Source organism: Camelina sativa, chromosome 11 (assembly GCF_030686135.1).
Source record: "Camelina sativa cultivar CO46 ecotype springtype chromosome 11, ASM3068613v1".
NCBI lineage: Eukaryota > Viridiplantae > Streptophyta > Magnoliopsida > Brassicales > Brassicaceae > Camelina > Camelina sativa.
In genome coordinates, this window is record NC_141890.1 from 41,743,680 (window position 1) to 41,769,110 (window position 25,431).

Consider the following 25,431-nt stretch of genomic DNA (forward strand, 5'->3'; position numbering starts at 1 on the left):
ATAATACCTTATAAATTACATGTTTATGTATTTATTTCCCTTATTACTGTTCTAATAATTGACAATCCAAACAAAATTATTATTTAATTAAACAAAACAAACTAAATATAAAAAACAAAAAAAATTAAAATGTTATTATTTTTTAAAAAATTGTCCCGTAGTGTACCGGGGGTTAAAATCTAGTATTTGTTCAAGGATTAACTAAAGTTTATGCACCAAATAGAATATGATCTATAAAAAAGGATTTATTGCAGATTAATGTAAGCAAACGTACAAGAAGTTTAGTATATTTTTTTGCTATAAAAGTTTAGTAGTTACAAAATGAAATCTCGTCTCCATCTTTTACTAAAATTTACTCCATTATTATAAAATCTAGAAACTCTTTTAAAGTACGGGCAATGTGGGTGGGGGCTGCTCTTCTTGTATATATATGTGTAAATTTACAGACTTGGATAATGGGGTAGTATTAATTGTGTAAGAAACAAAATGATCTAGAAAAAACCATGTGACTTTGGGCAAAATTAATGACTATGGAAAAAACAAACAAAACATTTATATATATGCATATTGCATAAAGAAAAGTTCAAATTCCAATCCTAATAATAGAGAGTTAGTAGTAAGGTTATGAATTTACGACTTGTTTAGGATCAGTAAACATCATGCTATTTCTAAAAGGGTGGAAAGAGAATTCAAATTTTAAGTTAAAAGCGATCTAGACACAACTTTAATTATCGTCAACGCTCTCAACTCGTCATTAATACAAAAAGAACTAATCACATTATGATTCTCTTACTATATTTTAAAATGGCAAAGATAATTTTCTTTAATCGTTTTCATTGCGTAGTAAAAGATAGAAGTATTATCTAAACGGACTATACGTGTAAAAAAAACTGTGCCCCAAAGAAAACAAATGGATCAGAACAAAGAAAAACTCAAAAGACAAAAATCCTAGAAAATATAAAGACATCGAAGGTCTACACAAATAGTTGAAACTTGTGGTGTCATTCACATTGTACATTAACCTAACTAACCATCTCGGGTAGTACCATGAAACAAACTTCTTACATATGGTGAGAATATTCTGTTACGTAAGCCACAAAGAAGGTTCACGAGTTTGAAAATCCATAAGGAAACAAATTAAAAAAAAGTTTTCGTTTTATAATTTTGAAGTTCATAACTTGAAAACACAAACACAAAATTGAAAGAGAAGATGAGAGAGAGAGAGAGAGAGAGAGAGAGAGAGAGAGAGAGAGAGAGACATGAAGTGTGGTGGGAATGATATTGTAAAACACTCAAGCTGTCTGGTTCCATAGAGAAGAGAGATGAAGTGTGGCCATCGTTATCTAATAAATTCTACTACTCCTACTTACTAACTATTTTTTACAGTTTCATAAAACCATGTAATTTATTATCTATCTCGCTATCCTCTTCTTTCTTTGAAATCACATTTCTTGTCACATTAAATATTCTTCACCACCTTCCCTCATGTTCGATTCCCAATGTAAGAAAGAGAGAGAATTCCAACATCTCTTGTCTGCTAATTTAAAAAACTCAAGAACTACAAAAACAAAAACAAAAAAAGCAACCATTCCTTGGTTTTTTGTATCCTCATCCATCATTCTTCATTAAACTCTTTTTTTTGTCAGTCCCTTTTTCACCTCTGTGTACTTAAAGAAGTGAAGAAAAAAAAGGAAAAAAGTGTAAGCTTTTTCTTACTTCAAATGGGAAGAAACTGCCACGGCGGTGGCGGTGAAGGAGCAATCTTTTCCTCATCTAAGTCCAAGAGAAAAGCAAATGGATGCATGGCTGCTTTTCACCACTTGTTTGATTTTCAACATTTTTACTTCCATTCTCATCATCACCTCACCATTGATTCTCCTTCAAGGTCAAAAGGTGTGTACTCTCTTTTCTCACCCAACTTAAGTTGATTTTTCTAAGCATTTAGTTGGTTCAGAGATACTAATAAACGTGAGTGTTGTCATTGTGAAATTTTCAGGCTTGAAGTTAATAGAAGAGTCTCTACCACTAACAACCTTTAAGGACAAACAAAGTTTGAATATTCCTGTAAGTCATTAAAAATTTTACAAATGGACTTTTGCTAAGTTGTCTGATGTGTTTTAATTTTATAGTTGAGATAAATTTTTTGGTAGTGACTTTGAAATTGTAGGTAAGCATGAGAGTGAGAACAGAGGTAGGGACAAAGAGTTCAAGACTGAGAGCTCTTGGGACTGTTAGTTCCACATCTTCATCTGAAATATGCAGCTCACCAGGAAGTAAAACACCAAACTTGGTGGCTAGACTAATGGGTCTTGATCTTCTTCCTGATAGAACTGATTCACTGTCAAATCTTCATACTATGTCGAGCCATCATGGATCAAGTCGTATCACAAACCATAGACTTTCCAATAAAGGCACACGATCTTTACCGGTGAGCCCTAGAATCTCTTCTGCTCGAAAATCGGATTTCGACATTCATCGTCTCTCCCTTCAGCTGAACAAAGAGAATAAGCATGAAGAGTTTAGGTGTTCAAGGCTGAAAGAGATGAAACAAGACTAAGAAGAGAACCGAAGTCCGAGAGATTACGCGAGGCAGATAGTAAAACAAATCAAAGAGAGAGTCGTCACTGGAAGAGTCGTCGGTATGGATGTAACAAACTCGGTGAAGAACAGAGAGGCAAGACCACCACATGAGCTTAGAAGAGACACAACAGTTTCTTGCTCACCAAGAACCAGGTTTTCAAATAAAGAAAACAAACAGAGCACCACTCGTAAACCTAATTCCTCATCTTCTTTCAGACAAGAACAGATCATTCATCAGAAGCCAAAGCCAACAACAGTGATTCTTGTTTCCGTGTCAAAAGCCACTGGAGAGAAACAGAGCCAGAACAGAGTAAAACAAAGGCAACTAAAACCCATCAACCGATGCAACAAGGCAGAGAGTGAAACAAGGCTCACTACTCAACGTCCCATAATAAAGCCTACTTCTCCAACATCCAATATTCGAATCAAACAGCGTGAGACTATCTTGTCAGAACCAAGAGACGTTAAAGCCAAGCCTTCACACAAGAAAATACCAAAGTCAAATGTTCTTGAAAACATCTCTGCCACAAGACCTCCTCAGAAACAGGTAATAATTTAGTTTCACGTTCCTCTCTTTCTCTAACTCACACTAGTAAGTTTCCAAGCTCTCATAAATTCCCTTTTTTTTTCAAGATTAACGAAAGAGATAGACCGAAATCGAATGAAGACGCATACGTTTGCTCTAGTTTGATACACAAAATCGAGAAGACTAGTCCACAAGTAGCCACTGAACTCGATTCTGAAAAAGACTACATCACAAGAATAATGAATCTTGCGGGAACCAGGAATGTCTCACCAACAACAACACTGCTCGATCCTTCGATTTTTCGCAAACTAGAGTATTTTGGAGATTATCCATCAGGACCATTGGCTCTTCAATGCAATAGGAGGCTATTGTTCGATCTAGTGAACGAGTTTTACGCGGAAAGACGCCTAAACAATCATGGATCGGAGCTAATCAGCGAGCTTTGTTCCGCGACTGTAGCGAGATATAAGTTTTGTCAAGTTCCTGGAGAGATTGCTTTAATGGACGTTGACCACCTTCTACAGAAGAAGAACAAGGTTGAAGAGGAAGGAGAAGAGATCTTTGCAGAGGTTGAGCGGGAGATCATAGACGCACTCGTTCACGAAACAGCGTCTGAACTGAGACAAATCATTTATGGGCCGAAGATTTGCGACTAATTAAGTATTAGAATAGTTTCTTTATTGGGCCATATGTATTTAGCTCTGTAATTCCCCACAGGCCATAGGTGTTTATATTAATTTTCATATCAAAATATGAATGAATCCTTTTATTAATCGTTTATATGTTTTCTAGGCCATTGGCCTTTCTCCAACCTGACAAAAGTGTATAAATTATTTCTTAATTTTTTTTTGGTAAGAAAATTACTTTCTTAATTTGCATACATAAGTGGTGTCATAAAACAAAATTCTTTTTGTGAAAGCATAATATGCCATATTCCAATTTCCCTCCGTACATAAGTTAAAAACTGATTTTGTGAATGAAAATGGGTTCAAGTTACAATGAGTACTATTATCCATTTGTACGTATTTACGACTCTATATATATATGCACATATAGGTATAGAAATTGGACAAATGGTGCCGACAAGAGAAAAAAATTGGACAAATGGTTCATACCTTTCCACAGAGCCTGACTCTCTCGTCCTTGAGTTCCCTCTCCTAATTTTCGAAGGAAGAGAGATCGATAAAAACTCATGGCAAAGGACAAAAGATCCAAGCAAAATCAAATTGTAATTATTCTAACCTTGGCTTCTAGTTTCTTTAGCTCATCTTCATATAACTTAGCCTACCAATATCAACCGACATAGAGTCCAAAAGAAATTAAGCCGGACAATATAATATCGAAAGAAATAATCTTATTTCATTTATATATATATTTTTGTTAAAGCATCTTTTATATATCTTACCTTCGTTGATCTAACAATGTATAGGCTTTTCTCTATCTGAGTGGCTATATCCTGAAGTTCTTTCACCGAACAAAACGCCAAACCTTGCCCCATCAGCTTCCTAACAAAGCCACATTATCAAAATTAGCACACTTCCTTTAGGCTTAGGAACCACTTATAACTCAGTTATATCGTTTAAATAATTTAGAAAACATATGTGACACTGAGATACAAACCGGTTATGAACTTCAAGAACTTCAATCTTTTTCACCATTGTCACCGTTTCCTTCTTTAGTCCCTGCATACCCAAGATAGTTGTACCAAAATGTGGCTAGATGTATTTTTCAAATTAAGTTTGACATGATACTAAAAGGAACCTGCACGTATTGCTCTATGGGGTGAGTTTCTGCACCAAAGCATTCTCTCTTATATTCAACGTATCGCTTGATTGTCTTCTGGATACTAAGACATATCTCAAGAAAGGCTTCATTAGGTTGTGAGGTTTACTTGAAGAATATGTAAAGACTCTCTCGCATGGTTAATAATCTTATTCTATCTATGGCTCTTTATAATCACATATTGATATTATTATACTAGCTAGACATATAGCCTTATATACTGGTATTGATCATGAACAAGACATTTGTTGGACATGTATGCATGTGTCGATTCTATAGGACCAGCTAGATATGAATCAAGTTATCTATTATTGATGTATTGTTATGCAAATCATTCTCAACCGACCATATGCCTAGCTACTTAATTTAGTGAGTCGTCCGACCTAATTAACTAGACCATGGAAGCATGGGTTAGAACTTGGACTCAGAACTATATCAACACACTCATATAGAAAAACGGTTTGACAAAACACTATCTCATATATAGACAACTTGATTTTATTTTAAATATGTTCTTAAATTGTAAAAGTTCATTCTTCGAATAGAATAATATGTCAAATGGTTTGTGGGTTTCAGTTTGACACTTTGAGTTCCAACGTACATTAAGGCTCAATATTCAATAATCCGTATGTCTGAAAACCCTAATTAATTCATAAGATAAACCTCAAGTTGAAACTATAAATGGAAAAAAGAACAAGAAGTTAAAACAGAAAGATAATTGTTTCCAAAAAAAAACCATAGGATAAATAAAATAAATGAAATGTGAAAGAGGCATATTTTGGGAAAATCTAACAACTTGTACAAGCAAAATCTTTTACCTATATATTAAGAAATCTCAAGTACTATTTGTTCAGAAATATTCAACTACACTACTAATCAGACAAGATATTCAACATCACAAAAAAAGTTTTGAAATAGTATATAGATTAGTGTAAATTATATTTGTCAAGCTGAAATTAAGATACTCACTCGGAGCTTGCGAATTCATATGATCTTCCTTTCTGAGAGAAGATCATAGCTGCGACTTGAGCATCACATAGAACAGAAAGCTCATGAGCCTTCTTAAAGAGACCACTCCTTCGCTTTGAAAATGTGACTTGTCTGCTTGTCACGTTCTCGATCTTCTTGATCTCGATCTTTCCTCTCACCATTTACTTTACTTCCTACAAAACCAGTCAAGATTTGTTAAAGGATTTATAAAAACCCTAACTAAATTTAAAAGATTTGCTGGCAGATCAGAAAAACAAACTCAAAAGACTTCAAAAGTCAAAAGCCAGAAATGGTTTGGTTTCTTGATTGAAAACCAACTCAAAGATTAATTAATCAGTGTCAGAACATTACCAAGAAAATGTGAAAAATCTGAGAAATGAAAGAAAACTCCCAAAACCCCTTTTGAGAGCTAGTTTTGTCGAGATTTGCTTCAAAAAGTCATTCAAGAAGACAAATTTGGATAGATAAGGAATAATTTACTCCAAGAAGGAAAAGAAAAAGCAATCAGACAAAAGAAGAAAAATTTGGTGGAAAGTGAAATCATACAACAATTAACAAAAATCCTTTGTGTTTACCTCTCTTAGGCTCTTAGCGCAGCAGCCACAAGCCCTAAACCTAACCTCTTTAATTTGTTTAAGAAAAAGAAAGAATCTGCCTTCTTTAATTTGGTAACGTTTTTCTCCATTAGCCCACGTAGGCAGTAGGTAAGGAAAAATAGCTAATTAAGAGGTATCTCTCTGTCTATGTAAAATCAACTTTTCGTTAAACCGAACCGGATGAATTGGTTCTAGTGTGGGTCAATCAGTTTGCGAAACTTTTAACTCTCTCTATACTAGGATGGTTTTAGACATTTTGTTTTATTTCAAAATATATACAGGATGTTTTGAGAAAAAAATGTTAAAGTTTTTATGCAAAAAGTTATATTAAACAATTTTGTGATTATTAATATTGTGCAAAACAATTATTATTGACCAAATTATTTTTAATTAGATACTTAAGTTATGCTTTTAATGATATAAACATAAAACGAAAGATATTAACTATTTTATTTAATTTTATAATTTTAACCAAAACTTTTTTTTTTGGTAGGCCAAAAAACGTCTTATATATTTTGAAACAGGTCGAGTATGTGATTTCTGTTAAAAAAAGTTTTTCAATAATTGTTGCAAGTTTAATGGTGAAAACATCATTAATGCATAAATTTAAATATGAGGAATGTTATCACCAAGTGATTTTTTTTGTTTGAACAGCTCATAGATAGTGAACAGCTCATAATAACAGAAAATAAATTAATACTAAAAATAATAAATGGAAACAGAATCAACATGCTGTGCATATATGATAATATAAAAATGAAGATATTAGCGGAAGAATGGTCGGCCTTCTCTACGCTCTTTGATGAATTCCAGGCTCTTAGTGCCTTCTTGCCTCTTTTTACTCTCTCCAAGATTCTACGGGCCTCTAATCTGAAGGCTGATTGTTTAACTCGTTCTTCTAGATCGTTAATGTCCAAAACTATTTTTGTAAACAACTTTCCTACAGTTTGGGCAACTAATTTAGGAGTTTTATTTTAATTATTGTTAGGTTGAAAAAAAATGAAGATATTAGCAAAAATAAAATTTGGTCTAAAATATTTTTTAAAATTCCAGTCTCACTTAACCCAATTTTTTCTATATGTTTTGATTTTAATTTTCATGTTAATACATTTTACCAAAGGTATTTAAATAAAATTTTACATAGTTTAATATTATTCTTAGGTTTCCCAGTCAAAAAACAAAAATAAAATTTTGCTTAATCAAAAAGTAGAATTGTTTGTTTGCATTCGTACAGAAAACAAAGGTGGTGTTGTTAGTTTCATTAACTCTGAGCAATCTATTTGGAAGACTATATATGGATCCGAGCAAGATTTTGTATTGACTATAAATTCAAAATGAGTAAGATTTTGTTTTAGCCAAAGTTTGATTCATCAATGGAAAATGTAAAGGAAAAATGGACAACGTCTTCGATTGGCACGTCGATATCATCATCATCATCATCATAGAGTAGACGTAATTTCATAAGCAACCAGGCGACATATCCACGTGTATTTTACACTTTCCTGCAATATCAAGACTAAGATTTGTTTTAACTGTTCGTTTTGATTTGGTCTTGACGATATAAATAAGCTTCTTGCGAACTAAAGTTCAAATACGGACTTGTTTTAATTAAGGCTTTGAGATAAGACGATGCCAGATTAGACGCGTTTGCATAGAAACAAAACCGTCACGTTTAATTATTCCGAAAAATAACACTAAAGTGACAACTTATACATGTCAAATTATTTCCTGTTTATACACATATTGAGAGATGGTCAAGAGCACTCAGAAAACTGTAAACTATGGAATCAGTGGTGTAGGTACAAACATCGAACCCACTGAAGTAATAAAAACTGTGATCAGCCAATTTACGGAACGTGTGAAATATGTTATAGCCGAGTCACGGGCAATCCAATAAATAGATCGGTTTCAACATCCGACGAACCACCACCTTCAGTAGTTTTACCCCTATCACATATTTGTAATGTTAGTGGCACCACCGGTCGCATCAACCTTTCTCTAATTTGCTGAAAATAGAGTATAAAATAATTTTTAATTCATAATTTGTATATGTTAAAGTCATGCATAAAGACTTATTATAACCTATTTTTAGTTTTTTCTTTCAAATATGAAATATGTTTTGTCAATTCAACCAAACCAAAGGAATGAGCGTTCGTGATACAATGTAACTCGAGGAGAGTAGCTATTAAAAGCAACTCATATACCCCAACATAGCTTTAAAGTTTAAAGCAACAGATGCAAGCACTAAGATGAGTGTGTGCGTAATTACCTCTTCACGCAGCCTTTTTCTCTCGTTCAAGAGCTCTCTCTCCTAGAATACGAAGAAGAAAGATCAATAAATTAAAATCACATAGAAAAAAATATAACCAATCTCAAAACTTAAATTTGTGTATCATAAGTTACTCAAGTAAAAAAAAAAAAAAAAAAACTGTACGTACCTTTTCTTTTAGCTTTTCCAGTTGACCTGCGTATAACTCAGCCTACGCACCAGGATCAACCAATGAGAACATTACATCATTAACCATTTAACCTGTGTGTATATATATATATATACAAAATATTTTAATCTATGTGTGTGTATGTAATTCTTACCTTTCTTGACCTTACAATACGAAGGCTCTTCTCAATTTGAGTGTCTATCTCTTGAAGTTCTGCCACTGAACACGAACCCAAACCTTGCCCCATCAGCTTACTTTATATATAGTGTCATTCAAGAGATAACAAATTTCAGTATACTTTAGGACTAAAACAAAGTATAGTATATATATACAAATCGAATAACCACAGGACTAGTGAGATGCGAACCGGTGATGAACTTCAAGAAGATCAATCTTCTTTACCATTCTATCCATTTCCTTCTTAAGCTCCTATATATACACCCAAAAATAGAAACTATCATCCAAATATATTCCAGATTAACATAATGTATATATAAAAAGCGAAACACTAAAAAAAAAAAAGGTATGCATGATATAGAGAATTAACCTGCAAGTATCGTTCTACTTGGGGCGTCTCTGCCACAAAGGAGTCATTACTAAACTTGCCATATCTTTCTATAATTTTCTCCATCCTGAAAAGTTTGTTCACAAGAGATGCTTTCTTTGTCAATGATGAGGTACATTCATAAGAATTGAAATATTATGTGTGAACATTCTCAAAAAGTTACAAGTACATGTTATCATTTTATACGGACTACCATGACTGTTAACCGAGTTTTGGATAACGTTAGATATCTAATTTGGATAAATTCTATGTAATCAAAATTCTTTATTTTTGCCACGAATTAACCATAACCAAAACACAACGGAATCATAACATGAACTATGTATAGACTTTTTTGTTGGCTAACTTTAATTCTATGTATTCAAATTCGTTTTTGCAATCATCAAACTTAATAAAGAATTTGTGGCTGCACAAAGGTTGCTAAGCATGAAATGCAAAACGAAAGAATAGGAATTAATCATACAAAATGAATCCTACTCTGTAAAGACTAAACACAAAATTTTAACCATATCTAACCAAAAATAAACAAAAACAAAGGGAATCATAACGTGAACTATGTACAGACTTCTTGTTGGCTATAATGGATATTCATAATTGAAAATCTAGTGACAAAGTTTGGATCCCCGAGAGATTCTTTTTGAATCTTCTTCTCTCATCCATAATATATACAATTTTCCGTACTTACATGTTCGTATATTCATTTTTGTTGGGGTATTCTAATAAAACCAGATGCCAAGTGGGTACTGCGTGGGTAAACAATTTAAGTTCCAAGGTATACGAGGTTCACTGTTCAAGAAACGTCTTTTCTGAAAACCCTAATCCACTTGCTCGTGCTTAGAGAACAACCCTTTCAGTCAAACTTTCTAGTTTTGCTATTAATTGACATCCTCAAGTTTATCTCAGTATATACATTTCCACAAGTATTTTTCTTAAAGAAACAAAAATAAATGTTTTCAGGAACTATAGCTAGGAAAGGAAAAAAAAAAAAGAGAGAGGCAAATCTTTAACGTGATTGCAAAATCTCTAGTACGATTTCTTCAGTGAACTATAACTATTCACTACAGAAAGCTATAGAGATACTCTACTCTATAAATCTATGTGTAGAAAAAGATTTAGGAATAGGCATATGTGGAAAAATAATAGATGAAAGAATATTCTTACTCGGAGCTAGAGTATTCGTATAATCTTCCACTCTGAGAGAAGACAATGGCCGCGACTTGAGCATCGCATAGAACCGAAAGCTCATGAGCCTTCTTAAAGAGACCACTCCTTCGCTTCGAAAACGTTACTTGTCTACTCGTCACGTTCTCGATCTTCTTGATCTCGATCTTCCCTCTCACCATCTTTCCTGCCATATGCATTCCAAGATTCATCAGATTGAAGCCCTAACTAACTAAAAATCCGAAAGGAATCTTCATTCAGACACAACTAAAAATTTGATATATATATTTGCAAAACGAAAAGGAGATTCAAAGCCGGAAGTCAGAGTTTGATATAATCATCTTTCCCAAGAAAATGTAGGAAACTGAAGAGATTCAAAACAAGATTTATCTAGATTCACTTCAAAATCCCTAAAGAACATAATTTTTTTTATGACAAAAATCAGCCGACAAAAAAAAAATTAAGAGATATATGGAAATAATTTGGACAAAGAATGGAATGAAACAAAAGCAAAATAATGGCAGAAAGTAAAACCCTGGAAAGGGGCATGAACTAGATCTCATGATGATGCTCTCTGAGTTTACCTCTGTGTCTTGTACAAGAGCCACAAACCCTAAGTCTAAGCTTTGCTTTTTTTCTGTGTTCTGATTGATTGGACAGAGAAAAAGGAAAAAGAAGAAAACAGACTTTTTATTTTCTTCTTTTGGTGAACTAGTTGGATAAATAATTGATCAACAACGGAATAGAGAGAACACTATTATTTAAGAAAAGAAAAAACAAAAGTGAGTGGGTGGAATAGATAATACATGTACACTATTAATTAACTAAAAATATATATAAATTGTGGAAACTTAAAGGACAAACTTCTAAAAATACAGGTGATAATCTGATTTTTAATTTCATTTTGTGACAGAAGACAAGAGTGGGTGGAATAGATAATACATGTACAAAGATTAAAGAATAGTGTTTCTTCGATCGGCGTGTCGACATCATCGTACACTGATGTGCACTGTCAACCAATTATACAAGAACACGTATGTTATTTCAGCTTTCCCACAAATCACAGTCAGCTTCTGTTGAAATGAGAGACCTCGTCTTCAACAGACAACACACAGATTCCTTTTTTCCTTTTTTATTTGGTTTCTTTGGTTATGTTTAGTAATATTCCTCTTTTCTATTGAAAGAAAATGTGATAAGAGTATGTCTAAAATATGAGAAAAGAAAGTGAAATAAAAGTATAATAACTCACACCATTATGTCCTCAAGTCTAAATCGTGATAAGGGGAATATGAATTATTCTTTCTTCCTTTCGGTCGTGGGACTCGGTCAACATTGATGCCAATTCTTGCTCCTCCATATGGGTGCATTTTTATTATTTTCACAAATGTGATCGTAACGTTTTATTCCCTTGTATTAGAAAGGAGGATCTTTTAGAATTTTTACAAAGATTAAGAAAATAATAAATGATGTATTATTGGTAATAACTTTTGTTTTATGCTTCTTTTAATACTCATTACGATAGTACTCGCGTTACTGCCGCGGGATTGTTTTTTAGATAAATTGTGTATGGTGTTTGTAATTAAAATTCATTAATAGTGATTAATATACTTTTTGACAATGTTCATTGGTAATATTTTTGGTATTAGGTTTTTGTTATTATTTGTTTTTTTAATATTTTAATGAAATTGTAAACTAAAATCAATTTTGTTTTTTCTTGTATTACGATACATTGTAGTACCATTATTATTGTTAATTGTTTTGTTTATTTAATCAATTTCGGCTGATGATATTCAAATTAATGATATCAACTTTGATGGTATAGTTTTATGTAGTAATCTGCTTCCAACTCTTATATGCATTTAATTGCCTTAGTATTTAGTAGCAGTAACCTAATCCTAGCTCCCTTTACGTGTTATACTTAAAATATCTACTATATGCATCCATAATGAATCTAAAAAAAAGCTTCTGATATTGTTTTTTCACATTCTTCAAATCCTGGTGTATCATTGTCAGGAGGAAAAATAAGAGTGACGTGAATGTCATCAATAACTTCTTGTTGAAGTGCTTGTGCTAAACCCTGGAGTCCAAACTTGCGGGCTGAATATGCAGTATAACCATAGATACCCACCTGAAAAATTATACAAGCATCATCCTTCATCATGCTATCTTTGAAACTGCATTACATGAGGTCCACATGATTGCTCTTACACAAAGTTACTTTAATGATTTGATTTTGCTACTTTATCATCAGCTTCCAATTTAACTACGTCTACAATCAGCAGGATAAACTTAAATCTTTCAAACAGAAAGCTATAAAGATGTGTAACATGAGAATTAGTCGACAGGTTCGTTAATTACTAACCATTACATAACTATCTTCTTTGAACTCCTGGCAAACGCCCAACAAGAGTGAATCCAACTTATGAAGAGTTCTTCCTCACCAAACCTTGAAAAGAGTATGAGAATCTCAACCGACTGACAATAGAATTATAAAGACGATGGTTGGTCATGAATAAGCAATAACTACCTCAACACCACGGGTCATCTCTTGGGCTGCTGAGAATTCAGGTAGACTGTCCAGCAACCACCAAATTTCTAAGTTGAAACCCGCCCTACACCGCAGATTAGTTTTTTATTTTATTGTTTTTTTCATAATTTAATATATATTAATTGTTTCGAATTAAGTTTCATATTTTTTTGATAATTTCAATGCTAATTTTGTTGTTTTTTTTTGTTATTAGCTTGAGTTTTTGATTTAGTATATTTTGTTTCTGAATATATTTTCGTTTTATTACTTTAAAAAATAAGTTTTTTTTTTTAAATTTTAAAATGATATTCTTCTGTTACTAAAAGTCTAAAACAATACTGAAAATTTTGGATGTAAATACAGTTAATCCAAAATGTTCAGTTTTCATAAAACAATAAAATTAAATGTATATTTGAAAAATAAAAGTATATTCAAATGAAAATAAAATTGCATCTTTAATATAGATTTTATCAGTGTTTGTTGATAATATTTTGGTTTTTAGTTTTTTTATTTTTTTAATTGTTTTTGCTGCATTTTTTTCTTATAAAATCATAAACTAAAGTATTATTTGTGTTTTCTTGTCCTTCACCCATAGAGAAACAACTTTCCTGCTCTTCTTGTTCTGCTTCAACCGATAACCATCATCCCCAAACCTGTTTTTCCTTTTAAAGTTCTTATTAACTGAATCCTTGGAAATGTTAGACTTATACAACGTCTTAAGATCTAAGGTTATAGATTTCTTCGAAATTCCCACTCCATTAGAGTTACCTAGAATCACAAAACCAAAACCAAAACCAGAATCGTAAAACTACCCAAAATCCGGACTGCGAAACAGGTTCCTAAATCAAACAATCGAAAATTCCCAAAAGTATTGAGATTAATAGGAAGAAGAAGAAGATTAACAATATCTAACAAGCGGAAATCGATCGATAGGAAGAAGAAGAAAATTAACAATATCTAAAAAGCAATCAACTTTGTAATCAGAAGGGGAGTTAGATTAATACCCCTTTGCGAGAATTTGGTTGAGGAGCTAGCTCACGTCTGGTGACGACATGTCCTTTGTTCAACCCAACGAACAAACCGGTCTTCACTGCTGGAGTTATCATCTTCACCTGCAACAAACTCAAAAAGAGTAGATTTAGAAATAGATTATGAAAATCTTCAAAACAATGTTAACAAAACTTTAGAAAAAAATAGGGGACATTTTTCAGAATATACTAAATTTTTAAAGAAATTTGAAAATTACACTCAATATTATAGTTATTTAAAAACTATACATTTTGAAATAAAAATAGACATATATACCCTTTTTATTAAAAATTATTTTAACAATTAAATAAAATTAATAAAATTAAAAACTAAATTTAAAATTTAAAATAATTCAAATATAAAAATAAATTACTTTTTAAAATTGTTAAATTTGGAATAAATTATTAATAAATATAAATTATAATAAAAATGTATTTATTGTATTTTAAATAATAATTACATGTATATAAAATTTTGAAATAAAAAAAGAATTTAAATATTTTTGTTGATATTATTTAGATCTAAATTTATTTAAAAATAAATAATTCAAGATTATACGATTTATAATATATATATATATATATTAATGTTTTAGACTTATTTTAATCAATGTTGATGTATTTATAATGTCGACTTTTTGAACAATCGTTTTGTTTTTTTTTACTTCTGTTGACTTAATTATCTTTGTCATCGACTTATATTAAAACAGTTGACTTATGTTATGGCTAGTGGATTTATAACATAGTCGATTTTTTTAACTATTGACTTATTTTTTTTGTTCATCGATTTATATTTTTTTCTGCTTATTTGTTTATTCATTTCTGACTTATTACATTTTACATTGATTTATTAATAAGGTAGATATTTTGAATGGTTGATTTAAGTTTAATTTTTGTCGACTTATTCATTTTTCCATCGATTTATTTTAAAATTCTCGACTTTTTTTTTGTTTGATTGTTTTTTACATAGTCGACTTTTGATGATGTTGACTTATTTGTTTTGTTTGTTGACTTAAATTTTTTTCTCGTCGATTTGTTTGATCTTACTAGACTTATTTCATTTTACGTTGACTTATTAATATGTTTGACTTTTTGAACTGTCGACTTATATTTTAGTCCTCTGATTTATGTTTTTTCTTTGTTGACTTATATTAAAAAAGCCGACTTCTTTTTTTATTAATTGATTTGTTACATAGTCGATTTTTTTGAACTGTTGATCTATTTTCTAAAAGCTCACAATATTTGATTATGTTATTCAACTTAATAATTTTTAAAATAAATTAAAATTATGTAACTTTTATTCAAATTTTCATTAAAACATTTAATATATCGAAATATATATATATTTATTTTTCAAAAAAAATTATTGAATGAACAAAATTAAAGAATTATTAGTGAATTATATATATATATATATATGTATATATATATATATATTGAAAACTAATATTATCTGAAATTTTACTAAACATAAATCCAAAAAGAATAATTCTAGTTAATTTTATTTTATTTTTATATAATAAATTTTTAAAATTAAATTGCTAAATAATACCAGAATATTAATTATTACTTACGGACCTATTTTATTTATTTTATCTGAATTTTAATCTTTTAGTTATTGATTAATATTATATATAATGAATTTATTCATCATTTTAAAACAAATTTTGAAAAATTTTGAATATCTAGTTTACACAATATTTTTAGATATAATTTTGTCAAATAAACTAATTTAGTTATATTATATTTATTTTTTATTTTTTTTTAATTAAGGACAAAATAGTCATTTTGCGGAATACATAAGGTACATTTCAAAGACTTAAAAAATTTAGTATAGATTTCAAATTTTCTACTAAAAATTAAGGTATGTATTCAAAATTTTTAAAAAAATAGAGGTCCTTTATTACTTAATTACAGCAGAATGGCGCGGAGATGGTCTAACCACTTTTCCCTTAAAGCAATGGTCCCTCTCTCCCCTTCACGGTTATAGACTCTCCGAGAAAGCCATTAAAAAGTTGCCAGCTTCTCCGCAAACGGCAAAGATCCTCCGCCATTCTGCTGTCGGAACAAGATGGCAGCAGCAGCAAGAGCGTGTTCTTGAATCACAACATCTTCGAACTTGTTGTCTCTCCTAGAAGAAGAAGACCTGACCCGGTTATTATTGAGACCCGACCTGGAACCGGTTTAAGCACAGTGTGCGCCTTGGATCCATCCCTTAAAGAATAGGTCGTAGAACCTTGAGTATAACTCAAACACAACTTGTTGTCTACTAACTCTTGTAGATAACTTATGTTGTGGACACTAACCCTTTCCTCAAAAGTGATTCTCTGCGCAATTTCAATTGGGATGCCTACCTCATTTATATGATATTTCAAGCGCAAACGTGAAATGCCTGCATAAGAAGGATATATTTCCCATCAATTTTTAAAACGTGAAACTGCAGACCCACCAATTTGTTGAATATAGACAATACAAGGGGGAAGCTTTTCGTTATGCAGATGAGGAAAGTGTTTTATTTCCATCGCTGAAACCTATCAGTAATTAAAATCAGGCAAGAGAGATGCCGATTCATCTTTATTTATCAATTAGGGAACTTATCACATAGAAAAAACCTCCTGCAGAAACTCTGGCAACTCAGGAAAGCATATACATACAAATGCATGATCGTTCTTTTTTTGTAGGCTCTTATTTTGAATCTGAGGAAGCACATAGATAGATACATACAATTAAAACAGACAGAAATAAACCAATTCGCTTAATTCACTGGATTATATATACTAAAGCACCAATCTTTATAGGTTAAATCAAGTACCTCTCTTGGACCATAGACAACTGCAATTACTTTGGTATTTCCCATCTCGTAAACAGCAGAACTAAAAACAAAGCTGAAATTTTTGTGTTCATATATAAGTGCCAAAATATTAGAACTGAGATGGAAATCAAGATAAAGAGAGAAGAATTAAGTATACCCGTCAGCCTTAGAAACTACTCCAACTTCAGCTACGATTTGCCTCATCTGAGATCTCATTACAAGACGCATCAGGAATTGACTTATGAAGGCATCATCAGCAAACAAAGACAAGGAATAGAGAGATGGGAAACATACCTCATTGAATCGGCCACCATCTAATTGAAACCAGTGATACATCAAAGTGAGCTTAGACGAACCACTATGAAGCTGTATGTGGTAATCCATCATCTCGGATCCATCATCATCGTTGGTAATCAGAACAGTGGCCAAATCATTTAAAAGATTAGATAGTCACCGTGATTCAAAGCTATCCCCTACACTATATTATATAACAAATCATTAATCGTCATCAAAGCTAGCCCCCTACATTCTTGATCTAAAGAACATGGAAACAACACTAACATTTACTTGGCAGCTGCAATGCAACAAGCTAAAGTTTTCCTAATGTTCATCATTTTACAAGCTTTTTGGTACTAACATCAAGTTCATCAATAAGAGAATCAACATTACTCCTGTCAACAAATTAACAAGTCCAAAATCATCATCTCAAATATTAAATCACTAAAACTCAAACCAAAAAAAAAAAAAAAACGTAAATATTTTAACTCACAAAGATGGCTTCCCAACGTTACAATAAGAACGTGAGTGATCATAAGCAGCTAATTAAAGATGGCTTCCCGACGTTGCAAGCCAGAGATTTCACTACTGCAGAATTCGCTTTGAGACCAACTTGTAGAATAGGCTTAAATCAAACACCAAACAATTAACTACAAATATAGCAATTGGCTCTCAAACCTATTATCATCATGCTAATTTAATACACATATAACATGAACACAAAACTACAAATAGAAATCAGTGAATCTTACCATATACTGAGGAATGAGTGAGGCGCCATACTTAGTCTTAAACAGCCTCTCCAAGCAATTCACAAGCGTGTTCTCAAAACCTGGGATGTCCGGATCAGTTTGTAAAGCTCTGCACGCGATTATTACAATTTAGCTACCAGAACTCAAAAGAAACCCAACGAAACAAAAAAAACTACTTAAACCCTCAACAAACCACAAGAATAGATTCAAACAGAAATCGCAAAAGTTCGAAGAAGAGAATCACTTGAAAATAACGGGAAGAGGGAAGCGATCGAGGAACTTCTTAACCGATTCTTCGTTTTGCACGCCTGAGATCAAAACGGTAATCGGATTTCAATCACGTCGGAATCAGAACAATCACACAAATACGTATTAAAGGGAAGTGGTACGGGAACAATCGCGTTAGTTGCCGGGATAGTGTGCGAACTCGAAAGCAGCATCGAACAACTGGTTAACGTCTTCCATGGCGATTTCTTTTTCTTTTCAGCAAAATTTGTTTCGCTGGGAACAAGAATGAGAGAGACGGAAAGGACCTCTTTGATGACGATGACGACGATGTCTCACTCAAGTCCAATGCTTCATCAAATGCGTGGCAACTGGGAAACTCTTTATATGAGGCGTAGCCCATGTACATTGTAAGGTCCAGGATACTCACCAAATATTGTGCTAAACTGTATTAATTGTTTTAATTTGATTGGATATTAATTTTAAATGATGTGTTAGTCTCTGCTTCAATACAAAAGCTGATGTGTCATGCTCTGGTGAAAAACATGGAAGTTTTATTGTATTGATTTAGTTGTGCTTTTTTTTGACACTTGTCATTCAACTGCATGAATACATTTAATTATGTATTGTAAAAGTAAAAACATTAGTTAGTTATTTGATTTTAAAAATAAAAAAATGTATTAAATATACTAAAGAAATTATCTTTTGTGATACAAGTAAAAATCCTAAAACATTATCTTTTATGATACAGAGGAAGTATTAAAAGAAGATTGGATCACAAAAAAAACCAATATGATGGAACATCGTATAACATATATACATTAACATATTGTGATTGTATACGAACGGTTGATCATAACAAATCGTTTAAATGTTTAATGACTTATGTAAGTTAGACATGTCAATTAGGGCCAAAGCCCGCCGGCTGGTCCGGCCTGGCCCTGAAAAATAGCGGGCTCGGACTTAAATATATATGTCCAAAAAAAATCGGGCGTTTCGGGCTCAGCCCGTTTGGGCCATAGGGTTTTTCGGGCTCGAACCAGCCCGAAAAGCCCTTTAAAAAATATATTTGTACTTTTTTGTTAACATTTTTGTTTGATTGCAATATTTGATTAAAAATTTATTGTAATTAAAGTTTTAAACTCTAATCCTAGTTTTTATATTTACTTAAAAACCATACTTAATACTTTAAAATTTTTTATCTATGATATTTTATATGAATTATATATTAGTTTATTTGGTTAAAGTATCGAAATTTTGTATAAAATTAAGTTGGTTGTATTGAATATATATGAGTTATTAAATTTTTGATTGATTTGTTTTATAGTGCACCTTCAAACACTGTTTTGTAAGGCTTATAAGTTTAAATTTTTGATCGGTAAGATAAGCCCGAAAAAGTCTGAAAAGCCCTGTAACCCTTTTAGGGCCGGGCTCGGGCTTTGAAATATAGGCTCGGAAATATTTCGGACCAGACCGGGCTATAGTCAAACATATGCGAGCTTTACGGGTTTTGGACCGGGCCAGGCCGGACCACCCGGATTGACACCCCTAAATATCTCGTGGCGCAAATACTAAAATTAAAATTGGACATAACACATTAACAACATGTGTTATTAACAAAACAAAAATGAAAATGAGACTCATTATGCTGAATGCTCCATTTTTGACACCTTTGAAGTCAAAACATGGATCCGTAACGAAACACTCTTGTTGTTGGGTCATCTATACAATTATTGGGCTTAATATACAAAATTGGGCTTCGAAATTTTTTTATATATGAATGAATATTCGAGTTAAAAAACTAAAGAAATTTATAAATGAATTTAACAAATTTAAATCGTCACCTGAATCTGACCTTACACCCTCCCCAGAAAGCTAGAAACGCGAAGATGGGAGACAAAGGAGGAGATACAATAAAGTGGCCAAAGATCAAACTCAAACCTAATCTCAATGTCTCTTATCTGAAGAATCATGATCTCTTCACTGTAAGTAGTTCCTCACACAAACCTTTTTAATAATTTTTCCCCAATTTTAGTTTTAAGCCTAATTGGTGTTTTAGGGTTTATATCTCCCGATGATTCCTGAAGAATCCTCGACTCTAAAGTTGAAAAAAGGCTAAAATTTTTAATGGGTTTTAGGTTTTTTGTTGAAATTGATTCGCTTTCTTCTTGTTTAGATGGTTTTGTTCATAACTTTTGTGAAATATGATTTGTATGATACTTAGCATTTTGAAGTATAGATTGGTTGCTTTGTGGAGATTTTTAAACATTTGGGGTTTATGATTTCAGGTGGAAAACTGTCTGACGTCTGATGAATCAAAGGGTTTTGTTAAAATAGCAGAGTCTCTCGGTTTCACTCACCAAGGAAGTCGTGGTCCAGCTTATGGTGAAGCTTATAGGGATAACCATCGTATCTCAGTGAACGATCCCGTCCTTGCTGATACGTTATGGCAATCAGGGCTTTCCGATTTATTTACCGATATCAAGATCAGGAGGAAGGTTGCTGTTGGCTTGAATCCGAACATTAGATTTTACAGGTTTGTAGTCCCAACATTTTTGAAGTTTCATTCTTTTTTTCTTGGTGATGGTTTACAAAATTGTGGGAAGATGTGCAATGAATGGATGTTCTTTTCATGTTTCTTCATTGCGGTCAATGGATGTGTTCTTTTACAACGTTGTAGATTTGTCACAGTGTGATTGTGAATTTTCAGGTATAGTGCTGGTCAGCATTTTGGTCGTCATATTGATGAAAGTGCTGATCTTGAAGATGGAAAGCGGACTTATTACACATTGTTGATATATCTAAGCGGGAACAGTACGAAATCAAAATCCAAGAGTAGTTCAAGCAAGACAAATGTTTCTTCTTCAGCTGAGCCATTGGTAGGTGGAGAAACTGTCTTTTATGGTTCAAGGAACAGTATCGTGGCTGAGGTAATCAACTCTCAAATTGTTTCTTTGGTCTTAATTTCATATTTTATTGATATATCATCAACTAAACTTGCTTAATGTCGCAGGTAGCTCCAATGGAAGGTATGGCTCTCTTTCACATCCATGGAGACAAGTGCATGTTGCACGAAGGAAGGAATGTCTCCAAAGGCGTCAAGTATGTGTTCCGTTCTGATGTTGTTTTTGCATGAACACTGATTCATCTTCTCTGTATTTGGTGTTTCTCACATTAGTTACTTTCATACAACATTATGAGCCATCGATTAAGCTTTTGTGTAGAACACTATTTTACCTGAATCAAGCTCATGGTTTCCGCTGGTTCAGCGTTTATAAGAAGCCGCCATGAGTCTATGACTCCTTTTTCCATATTTGTTTGATGTTAAGTGACTTAAACTTGTTGACCAGTATGTGAAAATGCTGATTAATATAAAGGTAAGTTCACTGAAGCAGAACAAATTTACTTTTAAAAGTATACTCTGCAACTCGTAGAGAATTAGAAGGTTTAAAAGCCGATCCATAAACTGGCCGGTCTACATTATTAGAAGATCAAGTATATATAAATGAAGTCAAATTTGAAGAAAAGAAAACCCTCATTTGGTTGCTTGTTAAGGTTATGCTTTTAGTTGATAAAACGGGGGTTAACTCTCACTTGTCCAGTCTCCTTGACTCCAATGTTTCCAAGTTTCACCATGGAAGCTGCAAACTCTCTGAAGAAAGCTTTTTGGTCTTGAGCATACTTCTCAACGATTTTCTTAGTCCGGGAATCGCCAAGAAGCGTCTGATCAGACACAAACACTCCTTTCCCAGACAAAATCTGCTTGTAGTAAACATTATCGAAAACCGAGGCTGTAGAGTCCAAGAACGTCCCTGCGTTCTTGTCTCGGTTAGTTGATCTTGGGCACTTCTTTTTCAAGGTTTGTGCAAACGCATAGTTCATGGAAGGATCAATATCGTGGAATTTGCTGAAGTTTTGAAGACGGGGCTCGAAAGAAGAACAGTGAGAGAACCCTATAGTGTGGCCACCTGAGAGCGTAACCATGTCTTTCACCGACAATCCTCTTGCTGCAAAGCTTTGGATCAGTTGTGAAACATTGAACGTTGGTGGTGGGAGATTTGTACTCTCGCTGGCTCGCGAAACTGTTCCGTCTTTTCGCCCTTTTAGTACGCTCCAGTAAGGACCACCAGACTAAAATAATGAGATATATGACAAGTGGCATGGACAAGTAAATCAAACCGAACCAAAATGTTTAAACTGTAAATGAAACTACAGAAATGAAGCGAAAAAGAAATGTTAATTAACTGGATGAATAGACAATATATAGAAGGACTCACCAGTGTGACCACATCTCTGGCCGCAATGGCGATTACATCGGCACAAGACACAGTACGAGGACAAGCCTTTTCGAGCTTTTTCTTAGCATCTTCGATCACGTAAAATGACCGTACCGAGATGTTTGGAGGACCATCCTTCTCAGCTTGGTTTGACACTACCGAGTCTAGTAGAATAGACGCATCACATCCCTACAACAACCCAACCAAATAATTTACACAAAACTCAACTTCATATAACTGGATCAATTATCAAAGATTGAAGTTAGAAGACCAAGATGCATACCCTGATGAAACAGTCGTGGAAGAACATTCTTAGGAGACGAGCAGGCACTTTGGGATCATACAAAGAAGCATTCCTAACAGTGTCCAGTATGATTTTTTCAGCAGCGGGGCACGATTGATCATAGTAATGAGCATTAAGAGCACCTTCTGAAGGCTTAACTATCGCAAAAACAACAAAGATGATAGCGAATATGAGTCCTTTCGAGAGTGCCATTTTATGTTTTCGTGTTTTGGGACTCACAAAGCACTCTTATGTTGTTGTTTATGTTGTTTGAGGATTTGATGAAGAAGAAGAAGCGGGATACTTTTGGTTTATATAAGGAGAGGATATGAGAGGCTAATATTCTAGAAAATGTATATGTGTATAACACATGCTTTAAAGTTACTCAAATTATTTGAAACAAACATGCATATATTCCGGTGTTCAAATTCTTTTCTCCTTAATATAATCGTACTTTGAGTCGAAGCATGTACTTTGGTGAAACTTAGAATATGTACAGCCGTGCTGGATAGAATCTGTTTTTTGGTAAACCATAATAAAAAAGTGTATACATTTTGAGCATGAATATATCTAAACTATTATACATATATTTGACCATGAATATCTAATCTATTATACATCTGACCATGAACATACCTAACGGTAAAATCTTCTCTTTCTATTATAGTAAATTTTTGTTTTGTAACAAACTGAAATTTTTTTTTATTTAAATCCCGTTTAAATAGAATCCGGATGCGGATGATGATGCCATATTAGGAAAGGTAACGGTTAAGAACATGGATGGTACAAAATAAACCGTATGACAAGGTGGTTGTTGGGTTAAACTTAAGTTTAAATATGAGTAATATAGACTAAAAAATCAGATGTAAAATGGTGGCATAATGTTGTGTGTGTCGTCGTGTGTGTGGATATAGAGTAAGATTAAGAAAGAACAAAGAAGAAAATTAAACGAGAAGATGGTCAATAAAGGGGTTAGCTACTGTTGAGTTATGCCTATCAGTGTTTGGTTTCAATATGCCTTGGCTTAGCAGTACGGTTGGTGAAAGGATTTGTAGTACTACTATCTTATTTTCTGCATCTTTTTGCTTTTTTTTCTTCTCACGTGTACGGCACTGTTTAGTGTTTGCATTGTAGTTACGGGAATTATCATAAATATTCTTATGAAAATTTCAATTTTTAAACGAGAAAAATACATTAAAATTGGATTTGCGTACAACCGAAGAGGACTACGTGCTTGGGATACGCACCACGGACCACGGACCATACGGTTGACAACAAAGAAATAAAACAAATACCACATTTATACTAATACCTAAAACTACATTTCTTGATACCACATTTATAATAGCAATGGCATCCACACATTGTTTATCCTTCTGTTAACATGAGCATTCTAAACACCTGTATTATTTATACAGCCATTAATATTGATCATATATGTTCAATACACAACCTCGTAAAGAAAAGGAGTACAATCCCAAAATAACTCATACACTTACACTGTAAGAATCAGATCACAAACTGGACTTGATCATGTAGGATGATCTTAAATCTTAATGCTAGATTTTCCTGGATCATGCAAATGCTAAACCTTAGGTAATGTCAAATGTGTGTCCAGTGTCCGGAAGGTATCCATTTTGATTTTCTGTTTTCCAAAAAGTTAGGAAAATCTAAAATTTGTAGTTTTAAAATCCAAAAACCCAATTCTGTGAGTTTTCTAATATTTTCTTATGTTTTGTTATTTATAATTCTTTTCGGTTGAAATTTGTGAGTCCTTAGTCTTTTTATTAAGTAGAATTAATCTTTACATTAATAATTTTAAGCACACTTAACTTAAAATTAAAATAGAAAACAAAAAATTGGTTTTAGAAATATAGGTAAATAACCAAAAGGTAAACAAGGTACCGTTCAAGTAAAATTTAAGGTAAACAAAACCCCATTAATCAAAAATAAAAGCTTAAGCATAAAATAAACCCCCATTACAAGCTAAAATTTAAGTTCATCACACTTAAATTTGTCTCCGTATTAAATTACGTGTAGGCTATGGTTTCGAAATACAGTAGAACATGTATAAATTAATACTCGTTGAATTAATAATCTCTATAAATTAATAAAAATTTTCGGTCCCAAATCGAACCAGTATAATTTTGGACACAATACGATAATATAATAAGATAATAACTTTTTGAAAAACATTTGTAAATATATGGTCCCATCAATAATATAAATTAATAATTATAATATTATCAAAATATATGTATGTATATATATATACATTAATTTTTGTTATAGCTTATTTCTAAATATTTTTACTATATCAAAAGTTTTAGTTTTCTACTTCAAAACATGATAATTGTTATTTTTCTTGTAAATGATTCTATAAAAATATTATTTATAACAATTAAATCTAATTTTAAAATATTTTTATGTAAAAATTTACTAATTTAGGAAATTCTCTCCATCAATTAATAATTCGATAAAATAAAACATCTATAAATTAATAGATTTTCAGGGTCCCAATATTATTAATTTATAGAAGGTTTACGGTAGAACTTAAAACAAACATAGTTATTGGTTGGCTTGTAATAAGATTTTCCAAAAAGAATAGTATAA

General features: G+C 32.4%; 5 protein-coding genes and 1 pseudogene across 21 annotated transcripts; 2 read left to right on the forward strand and 4 right to left on the reverse strand.

Moving 5' to 3' along the window:
* Nucleotides 1-1,491: 1,491 nt before the first annotated feature.
* LOC104725692 (uncharacterized) lies at nucleotides 1,492-3,902 on the forward strand (annotated as a pseudogene). Its single transcript, XR_015570986.1, has 4 exons — nucleotides 1,492-1,893; nucleotides 1,997-2,064; nucleotides 2,168-3,127; nucleotides 3,214-3,902. The product of XR_015570986.1 is annotated as an uncharacterized LOC104725692 (transcript).
* LOC104725693 (MADS-box protein AGL72-like) lies at nucleotides 3,768-6,558 on the reverse strand. 3 transcript variants are annotated; one of them, XM_087471721.1, is made up of 8 exons: nucleotides 6,454-6,558; nucleotides 5,858-6,051; nucleotides 4,868-4,952; nucleotides 4,727-4,788; nucleotides 4,512-4,611; nucleotides 4,349-4,390; nucleotides 4,222-4,263; nucleotides 3,768-3,918 (listed from the first exon to the last, which is right to left on the reverse strand). In XM_087471721.1, exons 2-8 carry the CDS (start codon nucleotides 6,037-6,039, stop codon nucleotides 3,895-3,897), a joined length of 537 nt encoding a protein of 178 aa, XP_087327847.1. In that variant the 5' UTR covers nucleotides 6,040-6,051; nucleotides 6,454-6,558; the 3' UTR covers nucleotides 3,768-3,894. The 3 variants fall into 3 exon arrangements, with proteins under 3 accessions (XP_087327847.1, XP_087327848.1, XP_087327849.1); XM_087471722.1 differs by lacking the exon at nucleotides 6,454-6,558 and adding an exon at nucleotides 6,230-6,249; XM_087471723.1 differs by lacking the exon at nucleotides 3,768-3,918 and adding an exon at nucleotides 6,230-6,306 and having other exon boundaries at nucleotides 3,998-4,263; nucleotides 6,454-6,489.
* A 1,568-nt stretch (nucleotides 6,559-8,126) lies between these two features.
* Nucleotides 8,127-11,371, reverse strand: LOC104725694 (MADS-box protein AGL71-like). Of its 5 annotated transcripts, none has more exons than XR_015570988.1 (8): nucleotides 11,223-11,344; nucleotides 10,639-10,825; nucleotides 9,460-9,544; nucleotides 9,280-9,341; nucleotides 9,067-9,131; nucleotides 8,913-8,954; nucleotides 8,744-8,785; nucleotides 8,127-8,480 (listed from the first exon to the last, which is right to left on the reverse strand). XR_015570988.1 is itself a non-coding variant. In XM_010444393.2 (8 exons), exons 2-8 carry the CDS (start codon nucleotides 10,818-10,820, stop codon nucleotides 8,343-8,345), a joined length of 651 nt encoding a protein of 216 aa, XP_010442695.1. In that variant the 5' UTR covers nucleotides 10,821-10,825; nucleotides 11,223-11,371; the 3' UTR covers nucleotides 8,127-8,342. The 5 variants fall into 5 exon arrangements, 3 of the variants coding, with proteins under 3 accessions (XP_010442695.1, XP_087327846.1, XP_019087845.1); XM_010444393.2 differs by having other exon boundaries at nucleotides 9,067-9,166; nucleotides 11,223-11,371; XM_087471720.1 differs by having other exon boundaries at nucleotides 9,067-9,166; nucleotides 11,173-11,231.
* A 4,608-nt stretch (nucleotides 11,372-15,979) lies between these two features.
* On the reverse strand, nucleotides 15,980-18,616 carry LOC104725695 (exosome complex component RRP41 homolog). 10 transcript variants are annotated; one of them, XR_015571086.1, is made up of 10 exons: nucleotides 18,423-18,616; nucleotides 18,278-18,341; nucleotides 18,034-18,142; nucleotides 17,775-17,906; nucleotides 17,567-17,676; nucleotides 17,300-17,483; nucleotides 17,163-17,209; nucleotides 17,006-17,078; nucleotides 16,500-16,585; nucleotides 15,980-16,407 (listed from the first exon to the last, which is right to left on the reverse strand). XR_015571086.1 is itself a non-coding variant. In XM_087471808.1 (9 exons), exons 6-9 carry the CDS (start codon nucleotides 17,390-17,392, stop codon nucleotides 16,565-16,567), a joined length of 234 nt encoding a protein of 77 aa, XP_087327934.1. In that variant the 5' UTR covers nucleotides 17,393-17,483; nucleotides 17,567-17,676; nucleotides 17,775-17,906; nucleotides 18,034-18,142; nucleotides 18,278-18,341; nucleotides 18,423-18,616; the 3' UTR covers nucleotides 15,980-16,564. The 10 variants fall into 10 exon arrangements, 6 of the variants coding, with proteins under 6 accessions (XP_087327934.1, XP_087327931.1, XP_087327935.1 ...); XR_002034029.2 differs by having other exon boundaries at nucleotides 16,500-16,889; XR_015571087.1 differs by lacking the exon at nucleotides 17,567-17,676.
* A 1,444-nt stretch (nucleotides 18,617-20,060) lies between these two features.
* On the forward strand, nucleotides 20,061-21,571 carry LOC104725696 (uncharacterized). Its single transcript, XM_010444396.2, has 4 exons — nucleotides 20,061-20,243; nucleotides 20,547-20,794; nucleotides 20,969-21,188; nucleotides 21,272-21,571. The coding sequence occupies exons 1-4, from the start codon at nucleotides 20,076-20,078 to the stop codon at nucleotides 21,392-21,394; spliced, it is 759 nt and encodes a 252-aa protein (XP_010442698.1). The 5' UTR covers nucleotides 20,061-20,075; the 3' UTR covers nucleotides 21,395-21,571.
* A 37-nt stretch (nucleotides 21,572-21,608) lies between these two features.
* Nucleotides 21,609-23,179, reverse strand: LOC104725697 (peroxidase 66). Its single transcript, XM_010444397.3, has 3 exons — nucleotides 22,819-23,179; nucleotides 22,536-22,724; nucleotides 21,609-22,389 (listed from the first exon to the last, which is right to left on the reverse strand). Exons 1-3 carry the CDS (start codon nucleotides 23,029-23,031, stop codon nucleotides 21,823-21,825), a joined length of 969 nt encoding a protein of 322 aa, XP_010442699.2. The 5' UTR covers nucleotides 23,032-23,179; the 3' UTR covers nucleotides 21,609-21,822.
* Nucleotides 23,180-25,431: the final 2,252 nt, after the last annotated feature.

Excerpts from the sequence above, each read along its gene's own strand:
- LOC104725697 (XM_010444397.3), bottom strand. The coding sequence starts at position 23,031 with ATGGCACTCTCGAAAGGACTCATATTCGCTATCATCTTTGTTGTTTTT. Across the intron at positions 22,725-22,818 it reads TCCACGACTGTTTCATCAGG|GGATGTGATGCGTCTATTCT; the intron begins GTATGCATCTTG and ends GGGTTGTTGTAG. Across the intron at positions 22,390-22,535 it reads CCAGAGATGTGGTCACACTG|TCTGGTGGTCCTTACTGGAG; the intron begins GTGAGTCCTTCT and ends TCATTATTTTAG.
- LOC104725696 (XM_010444396.2), top strand. The coding sequence starts at position 20,076 with ATGAATTTAACAAATTTAAATCGTCACCTGAATCTGACCTTACACCCT. Across the intron at positions 20,244-20,546 it reads AGAATCATGATCTCTTCACT|GTGGAAAACTGTCTGACGTC; the intron begins GTAAGTAGTTCC and ends TTATGATTTCAG. Across the intron at positions 20,795-20,968 it reads CCGAACATTAGATTTTACAG|GTATAGTGCTGGTCAGCATT; the intron begins GTTTGTAGTCCC and ends GTGAATTTTCAG.
- LOC104725695 (XM_087471807.1), bottom strand. The coding sequence starts at position 17,392 with ATGATGGATTACCACATACAGCTTCATAGTGGTTCGTCTAAGCTCACT. Across the intron at positions 17,210-17,299 it reads ATGGTGGCCGATTCAATGAG|ATGAGGCAAATCGTAGCTGA; the intron begins GTATGTTTCCCA and ends ATGAGATCTCAG. Across the intron at positions 17,079-17,162 it reads GTAGTTTCTAAGGCTGACGG|CTTTGTTTTTAGTTCTGCTG; the intron begins GTATACTTAATT and ends CAAAAATTTCAG.
- LOC104725693 (XM_087471721.1), bottom strand. The coding sequence starts at position 6,039 with ATGGTGAGAGGAAAGATCGAGATCAAGAAGATCGAGAACGTGACAAGC. Across the intron at positions 4,953-5,857 it reads TATGAATTCGCAAGCTCCGA|TATCCAGAAGACAATCAAGC; the intron begins GTGAGTATCTTA and ends GATATGTCTTAG. Across the intron at positions 4,789-4,867 it reads CCATAGAGCAATACGTGCAG|GGACTAAAGAAGGAAACGGT; the intron begins GTTCCTTTTAGT and ends TTGGGTATGCAG.
- LOC104725694 (XM_019232300.2), bottom strand. The coding sequence starts at position 10,850 with ATGAATCTTGGAATGCATATGGCAGGAAAGATGGTGAGAGGGAAGATC. Across the intron at positions 8,786-8,912 it reads TGGAAAAGCTAAAAGAAAAG|GAGAGAGAGCTCTTGAACGA; the intron begins GTACGTACAGTT and ends TTCGTATTCTAG. Across the intron at positions 8,481-8,743 it reads GAAAAAGGCTGCGTGAAGAG|CAAATTAGAGAAAGGTTGAT; the intron begins GTAATTACGCAC and ends CTCTATTTTCAG.